General features: G+C 42.6%; 1 protein-coding gene across 1 annotated transcript in view; it reads right to left on the bottom strand.

Annotated features, from left to right (window-relative positions):
- Positions 1–1,584: 1,584 nt before the first annotated feature.
- The window catches only part of LOC311232666 (replication factor C subunit 3), a 158,264-nt gene continuing 138,610 nt past the window's right edge, over positions 1,585–21,238 (bottom strand). Inside the window, exons 2-3 of the mRNA XM_084319534.1 lie at positions 3,234–3,498; positions 1,585–2,478 (exon numbers count right to left, since the gene is read on the bottom strand). Of these exons, the coding sequence (XP_084175660.1) occupies positions 1,801–2,478; positions 3,234–3,498 (943 nt within the window). The 3' untranslated portion in view covers positions 1,585–1,800. The remainder of the gene's footprint in view (positions 2,479–3,233; positions 3,499–21,238) is intronic.

The raw sequence follows: 21,238 nt of genomic DNA, 5'->3' as shown, positions 1-21,238 counted from the left end.
GCTTTTTCAATGTATGTGATGTATAGATTGGGGAGAGATGACCACAGCTAAAATGGTAGATCGAAATGTGCATGGAAGCAGGAGACGGTGATAGAACGGTGACCAGCGGATTGAATACACTGCCAGCGAGGGTGTTTTGTTTTGCATTCCTTGGAAGAACACAGATAAGAGTGTACTGTAGGCCCAGGAGGGAGAGGTTCATCTTAATGAAACGTGAGTTTATTAGTGTTAAAGGTTATGCAGTTGTCATGACAACACGTCGCATGACAACCAGAAGGCGGGGCCGTCGTTGCGACGACGAACATCTATAAGTCGGACGGTGTTTCCGGGTGTAAGGCAGACGAGAATCTGACCGAGAGCGAGTAGGACTGAGATCACACAGAGGAGAGACTCTTCCTCCTCCACCACGGAGGGGGGGGGAAAGGGAGAATGCCACATCATCATTACAGTAGCTTCGGCTAACACGAGGAGGGTTTCAGGCTAACGACCAGGCCTGACCACTATTGGACTGAATAACAAAAGGACAATTCTGAACACACCGAGAGATCATTAGAATAGACTCTTCAAGGACGATACAATTTGATAACATCTGATAACATCTGAGCTGAGGTTTCTGTTTAGAGAAATAAAACCATGCTTCTCCTCATAAGGTATCTCACAGTGTCGAAGTGTCGAATTCTTACGGAAGTGGAGAAGTATTATGGTTTATGGATTGCACTAACGGGGGAAGATAAGGATCTTATCTACCAGTATCGGAGACGTCAGGACCATTAAAAGTACACAACGCAGAGGAATTGGATGGAGAGCCAAACAGACGAAGACGTGATACTGGCCAGTTTGATCAGAATCTTACACTCTGTATGAACGAATAATGGACTCTGTAAGCGCTCTGGGGTCACTGGGGTGTCACGAAGAGCGCTATATAAATCCAATCCATTATTATTATTATTATTATACCCTGGGTAAATAAAGGTTATAAAGAACCTACCCTGGGTAAATAAAGGTTATAAAGAACCTACCCTGGGTAAATAAAGGTTATAAAGAACCTACCCTGGATAAATAAAGGTTATAAAGAACCTACCCTGGGCAAATAAAGGTTATAAAGAACCTACCCTGGATAAATAAAGGTTATAAAGAACATACCCAGGTTATAAAGAACCTATCCTGGATAAATAAAGGTTATAAATAACCTACCCTGGGTAAATACAGGTTATAAAGAACCTACCCTGGGTAAATACAGGTTATAAAGAATCTACCCTGGGTAAATAAAGGTTATAAAGAGCCTACCCTGGGTAAATACAGGTTATTAAAAACCTACCCTAAGTAAATAAAGGTTATAAAGAACATACCCTGAGTAAATACAGGTTATAAAGAACCTTGCTGGGTAAATAAAGGTTATAAAGAACCTACCCTGGGTAAATAAAGGTTATAAAGAACCTACCCTGGATAAATAAAGGTTATTAAAAACCTAACCTGGGTAAATAAAGGTTGTAAATAAACCGTTTAAATATAGGTTTAAAAAGTTTATAGTGAAAGGAATTCAGGCATAAAAGACAACAGGTAATTAAAAAAAAAAGTGGGCCATTGAGTCACTTCACCAAAAGACTATTGAGTTTTGTTATATTAATTTCAGATACATTTAATTATGTAGATAAAAAAAGAATATCAATCCTTATTGTAATCCCTACTGCTATATTTTACTTATCTTCATCGTTTTACTTATCTTTAATTAACAACACAAGAATTCAGTGTCCTCCGATTACATCACTGAAGAACACGTCGAAAAACAATCAAGTCAAACTACATTAATGTGCGAGTAATCCTCGTGTGTAATTCTCTCAGACTCGCCGGGTCTGCCTCGGGACCGTCTTCTGAGGTCACGTACCCGGGATAGGTGCTGTAACACCGCGCGGGAGGAGGGTCAGCGGCAGCTTCCGCCTCCCCCGAAGGTGGAGGTGGAAGCAGGGGTATCAACTTGCCGTGGGCATAGTCGACCTCCAGCCCCTCAAAGATCAGTGCCACGCCGTAAGCACCCAGCGCTTCTGTCAGTAACCTCGACACGTGCAAAGTAGCCAACACCAGTCCTTCGTAATCCCCCGTCTCCAGCCTGAATATGTCCGAGGTCAGAGGTTGCCGCGGCACGAGCACGGTGAGGCCGGGGGCGTTGGGAAAAGGAGTGAGGAAGGCCACGTGGGCGTCATCCTCCCACAAGCGCCACTGCCGCTCCTCTCCGCGGACGATACGGGAAAACAGGCCGGGGTCGGCGTCGTCGTCCCCCAGGAAGGTGAGGTCGGGCGGCGCTTCAGGGGCAGGGAGCTTGGCCCGGATTCTGCCTTGGAGTTCTGAGAGAGCGGGGTCGGTCCAGCGAGGGCCACTCTTGGAGGAGCAGTAGCCTGGGTCGTAGGGGTTGTACTCCTCCTCTCCCGCCAGATGAGGGCGCCACTCTGCATCCAGGCCGTGCAACGGGAGAACACTGATCTGTGGATGACAATTCAGAGCATAATAATAATAAACTTTAATTTATAAAGCACTTTTCATGCAATAAAAAGCAGCCCAGAGTGCTTTGACAAAACAAAAAATAAAATGTATAAATATTAATTAATAATAAAATGCAGGACTCAGTAGACAAATTGCATTTCATAAGCAATCAAATAAATAAAGAAGATTTTTTTCTTTTTATAAAATGATTGAAACAAAAGGAGTTACTAAATACAGTTAAAAGCCAAGTTAAAAATATGTTTTCAAATGCTGTTTAAAAAGCTCCACTGAGCCCACCTATCTAATTTCTTTAGATAGAGTGTTCCACAGTTTCAGTGCATAATAAAAGAAAGCTGATTCTACAATTTTTCTGCTGGGCACTTTAGGGAAAATTTAAACAATTGCTTCAGTGCATTTAAGTGTTCTTGAAGGGGTGTAAAACAGCAGAGACTCTGTGATGTAAAACGGTGCTAAGTCATCTACAGTAAGGCCTTATACACAAGTAAAATAACTTTAGAATCAATTCTAAAAGAGACAGGGAACCAATGTAGTGCATCTAAAAGCATATTGGTGATGAGACTGAATCCTGGTCACTCTCCTTTGCTAAGTCCAGCTGCTCACTTCTCTTCTAGTAATGCGAGACAACCAGAACGTAACTATTCGCTCTACATTTGTAAATGTCACAAACGACCTGACATCATATGAGATGCAACCAGTCTCTCCACAACTATTAGAAGCACCAGATGAACACACACCTGAGCAGGCCGGTCTCTGTGAGGCCTGGTGACCATGGCACACCTGCGTACACCTAGCCTCTCGCACAGCAACCACCCTACGGCCCTGGCCCCCAACAGCATGCCCAGGTACTCCCTCTCTCCCAGGTGAAAGACGCTGCCGCCTGGCTCCCCCGGGGCCTTCTGCTCCAGGATGGCCGCGCCCACGGTCCACGGGTAGGGGTGGAGGTAGGCTAGCAGCTCCTCAGACTCCCAGATGACATGGCGGGGTAAGGATGAAGACATTCTGTCAGAGTGAAGAAGAAAAGGAGGCCAAGGTGGAATATATGGAAAGGAATGTGTGATTCTAGGTCTATTGCTGTGTGATTTTAGGTCCATCACTGTGATTCTAGGTATATTGCTGTGTGATTCTAGGTCTATAACTGTGTGAGTCTATCGCTGTATGATTGACAATTATGAATTTTAAAGACTTTTTAATACCCAGCAGATAATGTATCAATGCAATTCACTATGATCTAAACAAATTGTTTAACACAGTGGTTCTCAACCTGTGGTACGCATACCACCGGTGGTACTTATGCCCCCTGCTGGTGGTACTTGAAAAAAAGAAGAAAAATAAATATAAAAAAAAAAATTTGTCCGCAGTCATGCCACTGAATTTAGAAGCAGGCCAGGCCGCGTGTATATTTTCCCTAACGGAGTTGCACTTCTGTGTTCGGTTTGCACGATCTGATTGGCCACTGACGTTTTTTTCAGCGCCAATCGCGTTACTCCTAACAAACTGGTTAAGCTTGGCGACTCTTTCGAATTCGCTCTCTTTCGAAGTTGGTTAAGGTTAGGGTTAGTTGGTTAAGGTTAGGGTTAGTTGGTTAAGGTTAGGGTAACAGCCTGCTGGCGCGATTGTTAGGAGTAACGCGATTGGCGCTGAAAAAAACCTCAGTGGCCAATCAGATTGCGCAAACCGAACGCGGAAGTGCAACTCCGTTAGGGAAGATATACACGCGGCCAGGCCAGTGTTTCTAGTTGCGGCGGCGCAATAGTTAGATAACCTAAGTGGGGAACAACCAGGAGATCACTGTGACAGAGAGTAATGCAGTCTAAACAGTCATAAATCTTTTATTCAACTTCAGCACCAGATTAAAATTTATTTTGTAATGTCAGATACAAAATTAAATACTCCCACTTTTCTGAAGAGTTGTTGTTAAATCTGACATTACAAAAAACTAAAAATCCATCAAAATCAGTGTTGTTGCTAATCATTGACACATGCCTGTAATAATCCACCCCAGAAAAATCTACTTTGCATTTGATATATTGAAAATATTTCACTTTTTGTGTTTTTTTTACAATAATTTGTGATGCCCATCACAAACACTGGCATTTAAAGGGTAAAAGTGTAAAAATTCCTGCACCAGAATGCAGGAAATTAAGTCTTTGTAACAAAAAAAATCCTGGTGGGGGACCCCCAGACCCCCCGTTTAAAAAGTGGCCTGACTCACATTATATTTCGTGAGAGAGAGTGAGTTTGGATGAAATACTGTACAGTTGTTATTTTGTTCATAATCTCAGAGCACAGCCATGAGCGGTCGCAAATTCCTGAGCTCCCGGAGCCATCGTCAATACAGCAAGCAAAATAGATTTTGCGCACATTTTCTCCTCGTTATGTTTTGGATAACGGATTCGTACCTCTACTCAACGATGAAGCACAACCAGACAGAAGAGGAGAGAAGAACAAAAATAGAAAAGGAGGTCCACAGCGACTTCTATTTTCAAAACGGCACGGAGCATAAGCACCTGGCCGTGGGGACAGCGACCGTTCATGCAACATTCGGCTAATCCTGAAAGAAAGAACAGACCCCTCCCTGACTGGCAGAATGGACCGAAATACTTTTTTGTCCCTTATCCTGCTACTTTCGGGAGACGTGCAGCTAAACCCCGGACCCAGCCAGACGCGACGACTGGGTCTGGCACTACAGGATGCAACGATGGCTTCGGGGTCCGTGTACGTTTTGATAGTTTGTATTTAGTTTCAAACGGAAAAACGAAAAACGAAATAAAACGGAAATACAAGGTGTTTTCCTATTTCCGTTTGAAACCAAAAACGGGGAAAAACTGAAATACGGAGCTGTTTTTCGTATTTTGGTGTCAGAATCCAATGAAAAAAAGGAGTAAATAATGTCCGTGTACGTTTTGATAGTTCGTTTTTTGTTTTTGATGTGAAGAATGGAGAACGGAACCACGTGACAAGTACATTTTCAATGTAAAAGCCATGCACAATCTAACGTTAACGAATATGTATAACGTTATGAATAAAATACATAAATACATGCATACAGATCTATACCAGGGTAACGTTATGATACATACATTTTTTGTTTTGTGCATTTCATTTAGACATGATATTTTATGTGAAGTAATAGCCTAATAATATGGAAATAGCCTGTGTGGTTTGTCCGAAATAGTGTTGTCTAAACGCACGTTATACAGATATCCTAGTTCAGTGGTCAGCAATAGGCGGCCCGCAGGCCGAAATAGGTCTGCCAGCAATAATATCTGCCCGTCAGATTATTTTGAGAATATGATTTGTGATGAAGATTCGCTTTATTGTATCGGAATCGGGAGATTTAGGTAATGTTTTTAAAACACAAAGGACACCTCTTTCCTATAGTAGTAAGGTAGACAATGAGCTACAACCTTAGGCTTGTTCGAGATGGATTTCGGTTTGCCTCGACTAGTAGACGAGAGTAGCCGAGTGAAGCCGGGGGAGGAGATAAAAAGGCGGACACTTTCGATTTCACGAGAGCCTCTCGCCTAGTCTCGCATGGCAGATACGCTTTCACGTCACCACACACACATTACACACCTGTCCAGCTCATTATAATGCGATGGCCGTCTGCAAAATTAGATCAGATTCAAATGTACAGCACACCATATACTGCTATAGTGGAATATACTATTCATATACCATAATGTATGTACCATCTTGTTGCACGCTCCTGGCCGCACACACACACAACACACTGCTGAATAATTCTGTTTTGCATCAATATATATGTATACTGTGTATATTGAGGCAAAACAGAATTATATATACAGTATTGAGGCAAAACAGACGACGCATGTGTGTATGTGTGTGTCTGACAGCTTGAAGTTTATCATGATGATATGATGATAACGCATAACATAATAAAGTTTTCAATCAATCAAACGTCTCATAACTCCCTGGCTGTCACATGGCTGGTGACTGACAACTTTTCTGAGCCAATAGGCGCTTTGCGCGACCGTAGCAAGTCGCTTCCCAGCCGGGAGCAGCCGAGTGAGAGGTACTGTGGAGCCTCGCTCTGAAGGCTGTGCGTGGCTCGCTCCCGCGAGAGTTCCGCGCCTCGCCTCGTCAGATTTTCAGAGCAAGTCGGACAACATTCGAACCGTCATGGAACACGCTTGGCGAGGCCGTAGTAAAACCTGCGCAGATCTGCATCCGCCTATCCCGAGATGGGATAGATGCAATCCTACCTTGAGGGGAGGGAACAGATGGCGGAGGTAAACGGTACCCTACCCCCCCCCCCCCTCACAGTGAGCTGTGGTGTTCCACAAGGAAGCATACTAGGACCGCTACTGTTCCTAATTTATGCAAATGACATGTCGTCAGCTTGTGACTGCAACTTGTTCCTGTTTGCGGACGACTCAGCCCTGCTGGTCTCTGACAAGAACAAGTTACAGGTTGAAAAAACCCTCAGCTCGGAACTAGGCAAAATCTGCATATGGCTCGCTGATAACAAACTATCATTACACATGGGCAAAACAGAGTCCATTCTCTTCGGTTCAAATAACAAACTCAGCAAGACCGACGGCTTCTCAGTTACAGTGGGTGACAATATTGTCACAAGGAAAGATGAAATTACCTACCTGGGTTCCATCCTAGAGGCTAATCTCTCCTGTGACAAAATGGCATCCAATGTAATAAAAAAAGTCAACCAACGAACTCGATTCTTGTACCGGATCTCCTCTCTGGTAAACAAGAATACCCTGAAGACTCTGGCAGGAGCGCTCATTCAAGGGTACTACGACTATGCTTGCACCTCATGGTACCAAAGCACCTCAAAGGCGCTAAAAACAAAATTACAAACATCTCAAAACAAACTGGTCAGACTACTGCTTGACCTTACTCCTAGAACCCACCTCACCCCTGCCCACTTTGACAACCTAGGATGGCTTAGAGTAGACGACAGAGTACAGCAACTTGCAATGGGCCTGGTCTACAAGATACACTACACGACCAAGGTACCCATGTACATGTCAAAATACTTCCCAAAGGTCAGTGAATACCACGATCACAACACCAGAGGGAGCGCCACAAATCATGTTAAACCCAGATTCGGCTCAAATAAGGGAATAAACACGTTTCGCAATTATGCCACATCAATGTGGAACGCCCTACCCAAAGCTGTAAAGGAATGTGGACTTCCGGTTTAGCTGCAACATGTAGTGCACGCATTTGGCAATAGCTCCGCTCCCGTTAACGTTAATTTCGTTTAAAAACCTTATTTGGACAATACCAAAAGAGATTAGACCACATCGTATGTATTGATAAGACCTTCTACTAACTATATCAAAAGACAACATGGTTAAGGATAAGGAAAGGACGGGAAAGAAACAAGATACGGCAACTTCAGCGGCGCAGATTGAAACACGATCAAGAAGAAACGTTCAAGGCGACGCGGATACAGATCCGTTGGCGACAAGCCCCGACGAGGAGAATAAAGAGGAGAATACACCGAGACCATCGACTATTGTCCCCGACAGGGAGACAATAGTTGTCAACATAACAGGAGCGACAGGAACAAGCTCCGTGAGAGATATAGCAGTTGATTTTGAGAAGATAATAGCAGACAAATCCATCGGCATCGTCACTGCACCTATACCACCAACTGACACAAGCAGTACAATCACACCACCCGATTTCAACTCATTGACTAACCTGATGAAAGAACAGATGGTCGCTTTCAGATTACACATCGAGGAACTCAAAGATGAATTCAAAGCACACGTCGATGCAAAACTCGATCACATCGATGCTAAATTAGAAGAAGTTAAGAAAGCGGTCGCTGTACAGTCCGAGCGAATCACGACAGTGGAGAATACGGTGACAGATATTACACGGGCAGTCAAAGTGAACGAGAACACCATCTGCATTGGCATGACAGAGGTGACAAAAGAGATAGAAAGGGTGGAAGAAGCATGCCGGAGGAAAATACAAGAGGTTAAAGATGAAGCGATGGAGAGGCTACTCGAAACCCAATGCTACCACAGGCGAAATAACATCCGCATTGTAGGACTCGATGAAGCGCAGACGACAACTTTCCAACAGTGCTATCAGTGATTTTGGGTAACAACTTTCTAAACACAGTGCCGAAAGTGGACCAAGCTTACAGAATCGGTTCTCGGGAGCAAAGAAACAACGGGCCAAGAGTCATCATTGTTACTCTGCGGAAGACATCAATAAGAGATGACATCATCAAAATTGCTCGCATCCAACGTGGGAAGCTGAAACATGGTGATCATTCAATATTTATCTACGAAGATTTAAGCAAAGACGCCATCGCTCGACGTCTACCATACAAGGAGGTGATGCAAAAATTGTTCAAGTCTGGCCACAGACCAAGGCTAACATACCCGGCGCTGTTATCGATCGTGGGCAGGGACGGCCGCAGGATTGGATTACACACACCTAAAGAGGCTGAGGAATATTGGAGTCGATATGGAGCAGATCCCCCAGGACAGAACGACACTGTCTGAAATCAGATAAGCCGATTCATCTCCCTCTTTCTCTGTGTATATCAGTATTAGAATGACTTTTATTGTGTTCATCAAAAGTAGCAGATGATATGCAGGCCGTCTACACCAATGCGTATTGTGTATAATACGATTCGTAATACATTATAATTTCAGACCTCTGGTCTCCGGGGAGACAAGAACATATCATTGGCAATAAGAACAATCTGGAATATTCTGGGTTTATCGCTCGACTGCCCTGGGTCACTTAGATCATTCTGGAACACAACAACAGTCTATTAGTACTAGTGTATTCTACAACCTTCTAGAATATAATGCACCATGACAACGAAGGCTTGCAACTCTAACATTAAACATCCAGTGTGTATAAACATAGCATATAATCAATTGACTGAAGTTCAATCAGACCTTAATAATACTTTAAAAAGTCAACCACACCTAAACGTATGAACACAACAAGGTTATTCTAACAATTGAAGTAATCACTCCACTGATCAAGAGACTGGCACATTGAAGCTCTAAAAGGCTCTGTTTTTCTATTTTATCTAATCACTCAATTCGGTTCTAGTGGCTTCTCCACGATGAGTATTATTCTATCTCTCACTCCTTATCTTTATCTTTTTTTTTTATTATTTCTATTTTTTCTCTCTTTCTTTTATCTTACATTGTTCTTTTCCATTGTTCTTCACATTAAGGTGTCAACATTTCTCTACAATCTTTTCCTTTTTCCTGATGTTTCCTACATATGTTAGTAGAGGGTTCAAGTGAATATGTCGATGAAAGTTTATTCTCTTTTTTTTCATTTTTCACAATATTTCATTACAGTAAGGGAAGGTGCAAGACCAAAAGCGACATTCTATTGTATTAGAATGAAAATGTTAGATCCTATGGCAATTAGCATAGGAAGATTAGGATTACAATGCTCAGTTTGGGCAATCCGGTGGACTAAGGGAGAAAGTCATACGCGGAGGATGTGTTTTTGGAACACAGGCCTGTACGACTCTCTGGGTGAGGGGAAAATAGGGGATTTTTATTTGTATATATATATGTTTTTAAGCTCGGCTCTCAACGGGACATCAATAATTGGATGTACATCTATTGTAGCTTCGCACTCCAGAAGCATTACCAAAAACTACACAAAAACATGCATAGATTATGGCTAGTTTGAATATAATGATATGGAACACTGGTGGGATAAACAAACAACACAAACGCAAAAGCGTGCTCACACTGATGAAAAAAGAACATGTGGACGTGGCTCTACTAAGCGAAACGCACATTTTAGAGGAAGACATAGATACGTTAGCGGATAACACATACCATAATATTTGTCACTCTTCTTTTGGTACGAGAACTCGAGGTGTAGCCATAGTCGTCAGACGTAAATTAAATATTGAATTAAAAGGGGTATGGTCGGATGCTGAGGGGCGTATAACTATAGCTAGGATTGTACATAACAGGAAAATAGCGTTGGCAGCGGTATATGCCCCAAATTTGTACGAAGTGGGTTTCTTCACTTCACTAACCGATGAAATGTTAAACCATCCCAAGTACTCATTTATAATAGGTGCAGATTTTAATGCCATTTGGAATCCAAGGATGGACAAATCTTACCTCGCCTTTTCCAGCGAACAAAAAAATTCATCTAAAGCATTAAAAGATTGGTCAAAGACTACAGGGGTAATTGATTTATGGCGTTCACTTAATCCCACGACCCGAAAGTACTCCTGTCGATCGGCGAGACATAACACATTATCCAGAATTGATTATGTCTTTGCATCCCCGAGACTATTTGATAAATATGAAGTGGAAATGATTCCCAATGCGCTTTCAGATCACTGTTATTTAATCCTAAAAGCAACATTTGGTATACTATCTTCCCGGGCCCCAAGATGGCGTTTTAATACTATGCTGCTTAACAACAAGGAATTCATTACACAACTCAAAGAAGCTCTCACAGTATTCCTACGGGAGAATGCAAACGCGGTGCAAGACCCCAGAATAATATGGATGTCGGTAAAGGGTATGATCAAGGATTTCACGGATAGATTTTCCTCCATATTGCGCAAAAATCAATGCACAAAACTGTCTGAACTGGAAACGCTTTACTCAACGTTATTTAATTCTTTAAAATACAACAACTCAACTAGACTAGAAAATCAAGTTAACGTTCTAAAAACAGAGATCAATGCAATATACAGACAAAAATCGGAAATGCAAATACGCAGCACAAGACAACAGCAGTATTTCCAAGGTTCTAAACCTAGTCACCTATTAGCCATGCGATTAAGAATTAATGCAAAATTTGCAGATATAACTGCCATTAGAAAACAACAAGTACTTGTAACAGACCCCAAAATAATAAACGATACATTCAAAGAATTCTACTCCGACTTATATAATTCAGAAACGACCTTTGATCAAAACAAATTGGACACATATCTTAATCAAATTATTCTCCCTAAACTTTCGGAGGACGACGCTAAACAGTTAGAAGCACCGATCACATTAGAGGAACTCAAGAAGGCCATATCCGAAATGAAAAATGGTAAGGCTCCTGGAAGAGACGGTATCCCATCAGAAATGTACCTTTCTTGTTGGGACATATTTGGACCCTTATTACTAAATATGATCTTATACTCAGTCAAGGAGGGGAGCTTCCATAAACACCACAATATCGCACTCATTTCAGTCCTTCTCAAAAAAGACAAAGACCCCACCGAGTGCGGTAGTTACAGACCTTTAAGCCTCCTCGGAACCGATGTCAAACTGTACTCTAAGGTATTAGCCATCAGATTGCAAAAGCATATGACGTCTTTAGTTCATCCGGACCAAACTGGCTTCATAAGAGGTCGCCTGATCAATGATAACATAAGACGAATACTGCACGTACTAGATGCAGACAAAGAGGACACCACACCTAAGGCGATGCTATCCCTGGATGCTATGAAAGCATTTGACAGGCTGGAATGGTCGTTTCTATGGGCAGTATTAGAAAGGATGGGGTTAGGAAAAGGATTCATTGATATTATTAAAGGAGCTCCCGTCTTATACGGAGCTACTGAGAAATCTTGATCCCCAGTTAGACTGGCTGACGCGCCGTTATATTCCTGGTCTCATACCAAACAGTCCTTGTCCCAATGACACAATGCAGGCAGCTTTCTTGGAAAATGATATTTATTTGCTTCACCGTGCAAACAGAATATCCTTGTTTTTTGTTCCTTAAACTGATTAAATGATAATGAATATGATACCTAATTGGATACAAACATTTCGACCTGATACCTGCGTCGTACGTGCGGTCAAAAACCATTGCCTTTTCCGGGTCAAAACTCCTCCTCCTACAGGTGTACCTGACGCTTATATAAAAGAAGCGCCACCCCCTGGTCACATAAATCCATTGCACATTAAGTCCATTTTGGCCGTTACAGATATGATTAAAGTATTATACAAGGACCCATCGGCCATGATTACAACAGGCACATTCATCTCCGAAATCTTTCCGGTATCACGCTCAGCCAGACAGGGTTGCCCTCTTAGTCCCGGACTATTCGATCTATCATTAGAGCCTTTAGCACAATATATAAGACAATCCCAATACATAGAACCAATCGTAATCAAGGGCACACAACATAAAATTAGTTTATATGCGGACGACGTAATATTGTTCATGCAAAGCCCCAACACCACATTGCCTCATCTACTCAAGTTGATAGAGAACTTTGGTGATTTATCGGGATTTAAAATAAATTGGCCGAAGCCGGCTTTCCTTCCACTTAACATCCATGCAAAAAAAGACACAACCCTCCCAGGTGCGATACCCATGGTAAAACATTTTAGATGCTTCGGTGTGGAAATATTTCCCACCATAAGACAAACGGTGAAGCACAATTACACAAAAATACAGAACAAAATCAAAGACGACCTGGACAGGTGGGCAAAACTTAAAAACTCAGTACAGGCAAGGGTATCAATAGTTAAGATGGATGTATTACCAAGAATCAACTTCATCAGCTCAATGCTACCGTTACCCCCTCCAGAGGGCTACTGGAAAAGATTACACTCCTCCACATACAAATTTATTTGGAATAACAAACCACCTCGCATAAAAAGATCCACCGCACAGAGAAATAAAGCAGACGGTGGCATGGCAGTTCCAGATTTCTTACAATATTTTAAGGCTTTCACATTAAGACCATTGACAATATGGTTTGATCCCCAGGCTTTGGTATCTTGGAGAGAATTGGAAGAAAACATAGTAGCCCCACAGAGACTGAAGGACATAGCACACACTAAACTTCCAATCAAGCACTGTGAGCGGAAATTTGGCCCCATAATTACCCATGCAATCCGAACATGGCGGGAAACACAAAAAAAATACCCTAACCCTCAAAAATGGCATAATCACACTCCCATATTCAATAACAATGCACTCTTAATGGGAAAACGTCCTATAAGATTCCCTATATGGGAAGAGCAAGGCATACACTCATTAGGGATATTTTTAATAACCAGGGCTTCTGTAGTTATGGAGAAATATGCACAAAGTTTAACCTCACCGAGTCCACATGGCTTTTTTACATACAGTTACGCCTATGTTTGAAGTCTCACGGTGTTCCATTACACATACCAGTTGAACACCACAGATACCACAAATTTTTCTATGAAAGAGAAACATTGGGAGGTTTTGTATCAGGTTTTTATTATCAATTACTAACGTCCTCGTATGAAACCCTTCAACTAGACACTGTCTGGAGGAGGGATATTCCAGACCTGGAAAGTGACTTTGATTGGCAAGAAGCATGGGCAAATGTCCGTCTTACATCAAGGAACCCGGACCATCAACAAATCAATCTTAACTATATTCACAGGACATACTTGACTCCTATAAGACTGAACAGAATGGGCCTGAAACAGGACTCAAAATGCTCCCAATGTACAAATGGAGACGAAGGGACATTTATGCACATGTATTGGGACTGCCCACCAGTTAAGGCATTCTGGAAAGATGTGACCCATCAATTATCAAAACTCGTATCTTGGAATATACCAGTACACCCCTCTGTATTGCTTTTAAATGATGTTTTTGAGTTTGCAGTAAATCCACAGCTAAAGAGATTGGTCTTATCGGGTATCACAGTAGCTAAAAAACTGATCGCATCACGCTGGTTTCAACCGGAAAAAATTTGCCGGAAAGTTTGGTCTCTTACATATCTCGATGTGATATATCAAGAAATATCTACAGCAAGAATTCTGGGTCTCAACGAATCCAAAATGTCAATGTGGGTAGAAGTGGTGGAGAGAATAAAAGCTAGCTTATAATGGTAGTGTCTGGTTAGGAGTGAGGGATAATGGGGGTACTATCCAAGGAGGGGTCCGGGAGGGGGGGGTTCGAGCTGGAGCATATGTGTGTAGGGTTTTAGAAAATAGGTATTAGGGGTATGTCCTATATAAGCATTTGTATAATTGTTAATTTAGCTGGATATACACTGTATACGGTTAAAATATTATTATAGACTTTTTTTTTGTCTTGTTTCTGTACTTGCATGTAATTTTAACCACCTTGACTGTTAGTTTCATTATGCATTATGTGTTGAGTACTGACTTTTAATCATTTTTGTTTTGCAATAATAAAAAAAAATATAAAAAAAAAAAAAAAGGAATGTGGATCACTACCCACTTTCAAAACCACTCTCAAGGGACACCTAGGGGAGACTGCAATTCAAAACTGGCCCCTGTAAATGTCCTAACCCAACCCCCACCAATGTACAGTCATTTACCTAGTATGGTTTTGTCAATAGTCCAATGTACAATTTTGCTTGTTTGTACAGTGTCTCCCCCCCCCCCCCCCTCAATGTACAGTTTTGCTTGTTTATACAGTGTTTCTCCCCCCCCCCCCCCAACCACCTCCAATGTAAATTACCCAGTATGGTTGTCAATATCCCAATGTACCCAACCCCCCCCACACAACCCCACCCAACCTCCTCCAATGTACAGTTTCTACGTCAAATGTATATACTCCATTTTCTTGACTCCCTCTGTATCACAAACAGTAGTGTATTTGCAAATCTGGTATGTCATAAATGTATAGATGTAGCAGTACTGACTATCTGTATGTCATGTATGTCATATATGTCCTGATGAATTGAAAATGGGGGACCCTGATGTAAACAAGACAAGTCTTTCTCTGGTCTGCATCCCCTTAACAATTGTGTGTATTGAGCTGTACTGTATTGTACCCATTCTGCAATCTGTTAATAAAGTTTTCAATCAATCAATCAATCAATCGAACACGCCTAGTATTATAACAGCTCCGAGGCCGGCTCGCCTCGTTTAGGTGAAAATAAGGTTGTAGCTCATTGTCTATAGGGGTGGGACGATACATCGATCCAGATCGATACATCGATGTAATTATCAACGATCGAATCGGATCGATGCAATGTAATAAGATCGATTCATATCGATACTCTTATTTTGAAAATCCTGTGGCGAGTCTCATATCCGCCCAAGAACAACAGCAGTAGCTCCGCGTGTGTAGACGTTACAGCATAGCATTCTCCCTTTCTGTGTGTGTGTGTGTGTGCGCGTCTTTGGAAAGACCAGATGAGGTCAGAGGAGTTTGATGTTTAAATGTTATTTAAACATAAACAATATAATACATAATAAATGTAGGCCTATACATGATCATGCAACATCAACAAATTGTTGTAGGAACGGTTTGGGAGAGGGAGGTAGGGAGGGGTTTTAGGTTGTGAGTTTTGAGTTCCAAAAAATGGAGCTTAAAGTTTAAAGCTCAATATATCAAAACGTGGCACTTTACAGTGAACAGGAGGTCTATTTGTATTAAAAACAATAGATTGATTTCCCTTTAAATGTCTGGAAGAGCTCAAAAATACAAATGTCAAATGATATTTTCGTTACCTTTTTTTAGTTGATCTAAATGTTACTGATTGTGTTAAATGGGCATATGATATCATCTCATATCGATTGCAGGCACCTGAATCTAATCTAATCGTATTGTATCGTGAGAGACTTTGTGATATCGGCAAATATCGTATCGTTGTCCAAAGAATCGATATCGTATCGTATCATGATGAAACTGGTGATTCCCACCCCTAATTGTCTACCTTAATACGATAGGAAAGAGGTGTCCTTTGTGTTTTAAAAACTTTACCTAAATCTCCCGATTCCGATACAATAAAGCGAGTCTTCATCACAAATCATATTCTCAAAATAATCTGACAGGCAGATATTATTGCTGGCGGACCTATTTCGTCTTCGGGCCGCCTATTGCTGACCACTGAACTAGGATATCTGTATAACGTGCGTTTAGACAACACTATTTGGGACAGACCACACAGGCTATTTCCATATTATTAGGCTATTACTTCACATAAAATATCATGTCTAAATGAAATGCACAAAACAAAAAATGTATGTATCATAACGTTACCCTGGTATAGATCTGTATGCATGTATTTATGTATTTTATTCATAACGTTATACATATTCGTTAACGTTAGATCGTGCATGGCTTTTACATTGAAAAATGTACTTGTAACGTGGTTCCGTTCTCCATTCTTCACATCAAAAACAAAAAACGAACTATCAAAACGTACACGGACATTATTTACTCCTTTTTTTCATTGGATTCTGACACCAAAATACGAAAAACAGCCCCGTATTTCAGTTTTTCCCAGTTTTTTCGATTTTGGTTTCAAACGGAAATAGGAAAACACCTCGTATTTTTTTCGTTTTTCCGTTTGAAACGAAAAACGAACTATCAAAACGTACACGGACCCTTCGGGTGCCTACTTTCCACCCGACGCCGGAGCAATCAACACACCCGCCGCCGCCGCAGAGGAACACACGGGAGGACGAGACGGGAGTGAAGGGTCAAGTTTCTCAAGTTTCAAGTTTCTTTAATAGTTGTCATACAGAAGTACAGAATACTTTTATACAAAATGCTTCTTACTGTTTCGCTCCAGAGACTGTGTTAGACAAGATAGTATGAAATAAAATAGTATAGCATGTAAAATAGAAGTAAAAATAGAGGTCACAGTGTTCAGTATAGACATATGTACAATGTTCGATGCAGAATAGAAGTAACTGAGTTACCATACAATATACTATGCAATGTACTAATATACAATACTATATAGTGCAGAGCAGAAATGGGATGAGGTACAATTTACAGTAAGGTGTGCGAGTTGTAGTGCAAATCCTTTACCAATAAATATAAATTAGTGCTGTCAGGCGATTACATTTTTTTATCTAATTAATTACAGGATTTGTAATTAATTAATCTAATTAATCGCATTTTAATCGCATAACCATTTTATGCCTGATATTCTATATTCTATAATCATATTTCAAATTGCATGTGTCCAGATAGCAGAATTCAGTACTGTATCTACATAACCTTCTGTTTAATCATCTTCCATCTATTAATTTGCTTAGATTTTTCAGGTCTGGTCAATTTGAGCATGGTGTTATTCACAGTCAAAGATAAAAAAAAAATGTATTGATATTCTCATTTGGTTCATTACAATTGACTCAAAATAAGATTTTCATTCAATCAATCACAGCGCAGATTGATTGATTGAATGAAAATGTTATTAACAGATTGCAGAATGGGTACAATACAGTACGGCTCAATACACACAATTGTTAAGGGCATGCAGACCAGAGAAAGACTTTCGTCTTGTTTACATCAGGGTCCCCCATTTTCAATTCATAATGAATTGTAAGTAAGGGTGCAACTTGCACCGTATTTCTGACACTCGGAATACATTCCCTGAGATTCATAGATGTCCCTAGAATCAGATACCAAGAACATGCAAATGGACCATATTAAAAAAAAAAGTCTGTAAATGTGTATTCTACATTCTCATGGAATGAATGAGATACAAAAAAAAATGATAAAAAAAAATGATAAAAAAAAAAAATTGTAATTAATTTTGAGTTAATTTTCATAAAGTGAACATTTGCTGTGTAATTAATTAATCTAATTAACGTGATAAACTGACAGCCCTAATATAAATATAAAGTGTAAAGTGTGTTTAGGTGTTCTAAAGTGTGTAAAGTGGGTGCTGCAGTGAGTTGCCTGTTTAAAGTGAGTGTGTGCGTGTGGATGTGTGTGCTGTGTGCATTTGATGGTTGCTGCATAGTGTTTATTGTTCGTTGAGCAGCCTGATGGCCTGGGGATAGAAGCTCCTTCTGAGTCTTTCTGTGCTCGCCTTAAGACTCCGGTATCGCTTGCCTGACCGCAGCAGTTCAAAGAGGCAGTTGTTCGGGTGGCTGGAGTCCTTGATGATTCTCTTAGCCTTCTCCCTGCACCGCTTGTTGTAAATGTTCTGGAGGGTGGGAAGCCCCCCTCCAATTGTGCGTTCGGCTGAACGTGTCACTCTTTGTAGTCTGCTACGGTCTTGTGCAGTGCTATTCCCAAACCAGGAGGTGATGTTGCCAGTCAGGATGCTCTCGATTGTACATGAGTAGAAGTTCCTAAGGATCTTCTGACTGACTTGGAACTTCCTTAGGCGCCTGAGGAAGTAGAGGCGTTGTCGTGCCTTCTTCACAACACTGTCAATGTGTGTGGTCCATGTCAAGTCCTCGGATATGTGGGCTCCGAGGTACTTGAAACTGTTCACTCTCTCAACCGGTGCCCCGTCGATGCTGAGGGAGCTGTAGTCCTTGACCCCCGACCTCCTGAAGTCCACAATCATCTCTTTTGTTTTGCTGACGTTCAGGGAGAGGCAGTTCTCCTGACACCACTGTGACAGATTCTCTACCTCTTCCAGGTAGGCCCTCTCGTCGTTGGCAGAGATCAGGCCCACCACTACTGTGTCATCAGCGTCATTCCGTGTACGTTTTGATAGTTCGTTTTTCGTTTCAAACGGAAATACGAAACAAGGGGAAAAAACGGAAATACGAGGTGTTTTCCTATTTCCGTTTGAAACCAAAATCGAAAAAACGGGGAAAAACTGAAATACGAAGCTGTTTTTCGTATTTTGGTGTCAGAATCACATGAAAAGGCTTCCGGTTCCGGGTCGGAAGGATGTGAACGTTTCTGAGCCACGCTGCCGCTCCCGAACTTTTATTTTACTTTAAAAAGCCTTTTCTTTTAATTTTCAAGATGATTGAACCACTAATATACAACATCCATATCTAAGACTGTACTATTCGACCCAAAAAGGAAAAAAAATAACGAGTGTGATGACTGCACGAGTCTTGAGAAGCGAGGCCGCCCCTGTGGATGGGGCTACCATGGCTAAGCTAATGGAGGAGCTCAAACAGGCCTTCACCACGGAGTTCAGAACGTTTGCTGCCTCGCTCGAGTCTAGACTCGACGGCTTCCAGCAGGAGATCGCAGACCATTCCCAACGCTTGACCTCCGTGGAGGACGGCATGGATAGGTGGTCGGATAGGATGGCGGAGCTAGAAGTAAGATGCACAGCTCAGGATATAGTCATCGACAAGCTAAGAAACAAGCTAATTGATGTTGAGTCACGTAATCGGCGCTCTAACATACGCATCCTGGGCCTGGACGAATCCCTGCACAGCAACCGTCCCAGTGTCTTTTTCGCGGAGGTCCTGGTGGAAATCATGGGGAAAGATGTCCTCGCTACACCACCGGAGCTTGACCGTTGCCACAGGACACTAACACCCAGACCAGCACCAGGCTCCAGGCCTAGGGCCGTAATTGCCCGCTTACATCACTACAAGATCAAAGAGACTATTATCCTGGAAGCTCGCAAGAGGAGAGGGAATCTGACATACAGAGGGAAACCGGTCGCTATCTTCGAAGACTATCCCCCCGAGGTGGTCGAGCAACGATCACAATACCGTGATGTCATGGGGCCCCTGTACAAGCGCGGATTTAAACCATCGCTCCAGTTCCCTGCGAGGCTAATCATCCGAACCAAGGAGGGCAGGCTGCATCTACCGTCGCCCAAGGACGCCGTGGACTTCCTGAGGACCCGACCCAGAGGGACCTCGACACCGGTTTCGCCAGGGCAAGACGCAGACCCGACACCGGCTTCACCAGGGCGAGACGCGGGCATGACGCTGGCTCCACCGGGGCGAGACGTGGACCCGACACCGGCTTCACCAGGGCGAGACGTGGGCCTGATGCTGGCTCCACCGGGGCGAGACACGGACCCGACACCAGCTTCACCGGGGCGAGACGCGGACCCGACGCTGGCTCCACCGGAGCCGAACGCGGACCCGACACCGGCCTCATCAGATCCTGACGTGGTAGTAGCGATGGACCGCTAGCATACTGCTACGGCTATCACACAGAAAGGGGTCGCATTTGGTATCTTATTACATATGTGAGTATGGATGACTACTTGACATTAGGCCTCGCCTGGAAAGTTATCTTTTTATTTTTCTCTCGCTATCTGACATAAGGGGAGGAGGGGGACAAGTATGTTGTATATGACTGTTGTACTGATGCACGACCATAGCCACGGGCTGGGTTGCTAACTGTTAACGTTTCGGAAGGAGCGGGACCTATTCTATTCCGTTTCGGATATTTCTGCCACGCTTATGACTTTTACGCGATATACCAGCTCCCGGCCATGTTTTTGATCATTGCCACCGGGATGCATTTACTGTTGATTACACGTCGAGCGAGATGGGGTCTCGTGACTGCGCCACCTGCTTGAATCTCAACCGGTCCATGCAACCCGCATGGCTCCCATTAATGTTTGCTGCTGACAATGTGCTCGCGGGAGCGGCGGGCGGCCCCCGGCACAGCGCCCTGCTCTGGTAGGGAGGCATAACTGTGTGGGGTCGAACCAGCGTCAGGGGAGATAACAGTCTCGCGGACAGGGTATCGCCCCCTCCCGGCCTGGTGGTGGTACTGCGCGCCTGTTTTGTCGCAGCATGCCTGGCAAATACACCCCCCCCCCCCCCCCTTTTACCGACAGTTCTGGGTTCCAGCCGTTGACCTTACTATTGGCTTATGGTTCAATTGATTTTTTCTTGTTTGCTTTACACTCTGAGGCACTTTTGTATACAGGGAAATGTGGCAGTTGGCCACGGAGATGGTTCTACGAGTGGTAGGTTTGAAGTCTCTGGAAATGTTGGTGAGTCCCTGTGATGTTGGGGAAAGACCCACCGGTCCCACACATTTATATGTTTTTTATGTCATTATTATGTGTTTTATGTATGGCTTGAAATACGTGTGCATAGTGTTTAGGTTAAGTGAATTCTACATGCCCACAGGC

The sequence above is a fragment of the Notolepis coatsorum genome, assembly GCF_963971535.1.
Source record: "Notolepis coatsorum genome assembly, chromosome: 7".
NCBI lineage: Eukaryota > Metazoa > Chordata > Actinopteri > Aulopiformes > Paralepididae > Notolepis > Notolepis coatsorum.
This window is presented reverse-complemented; position numbering and strand designations above follow the sequence as displayed.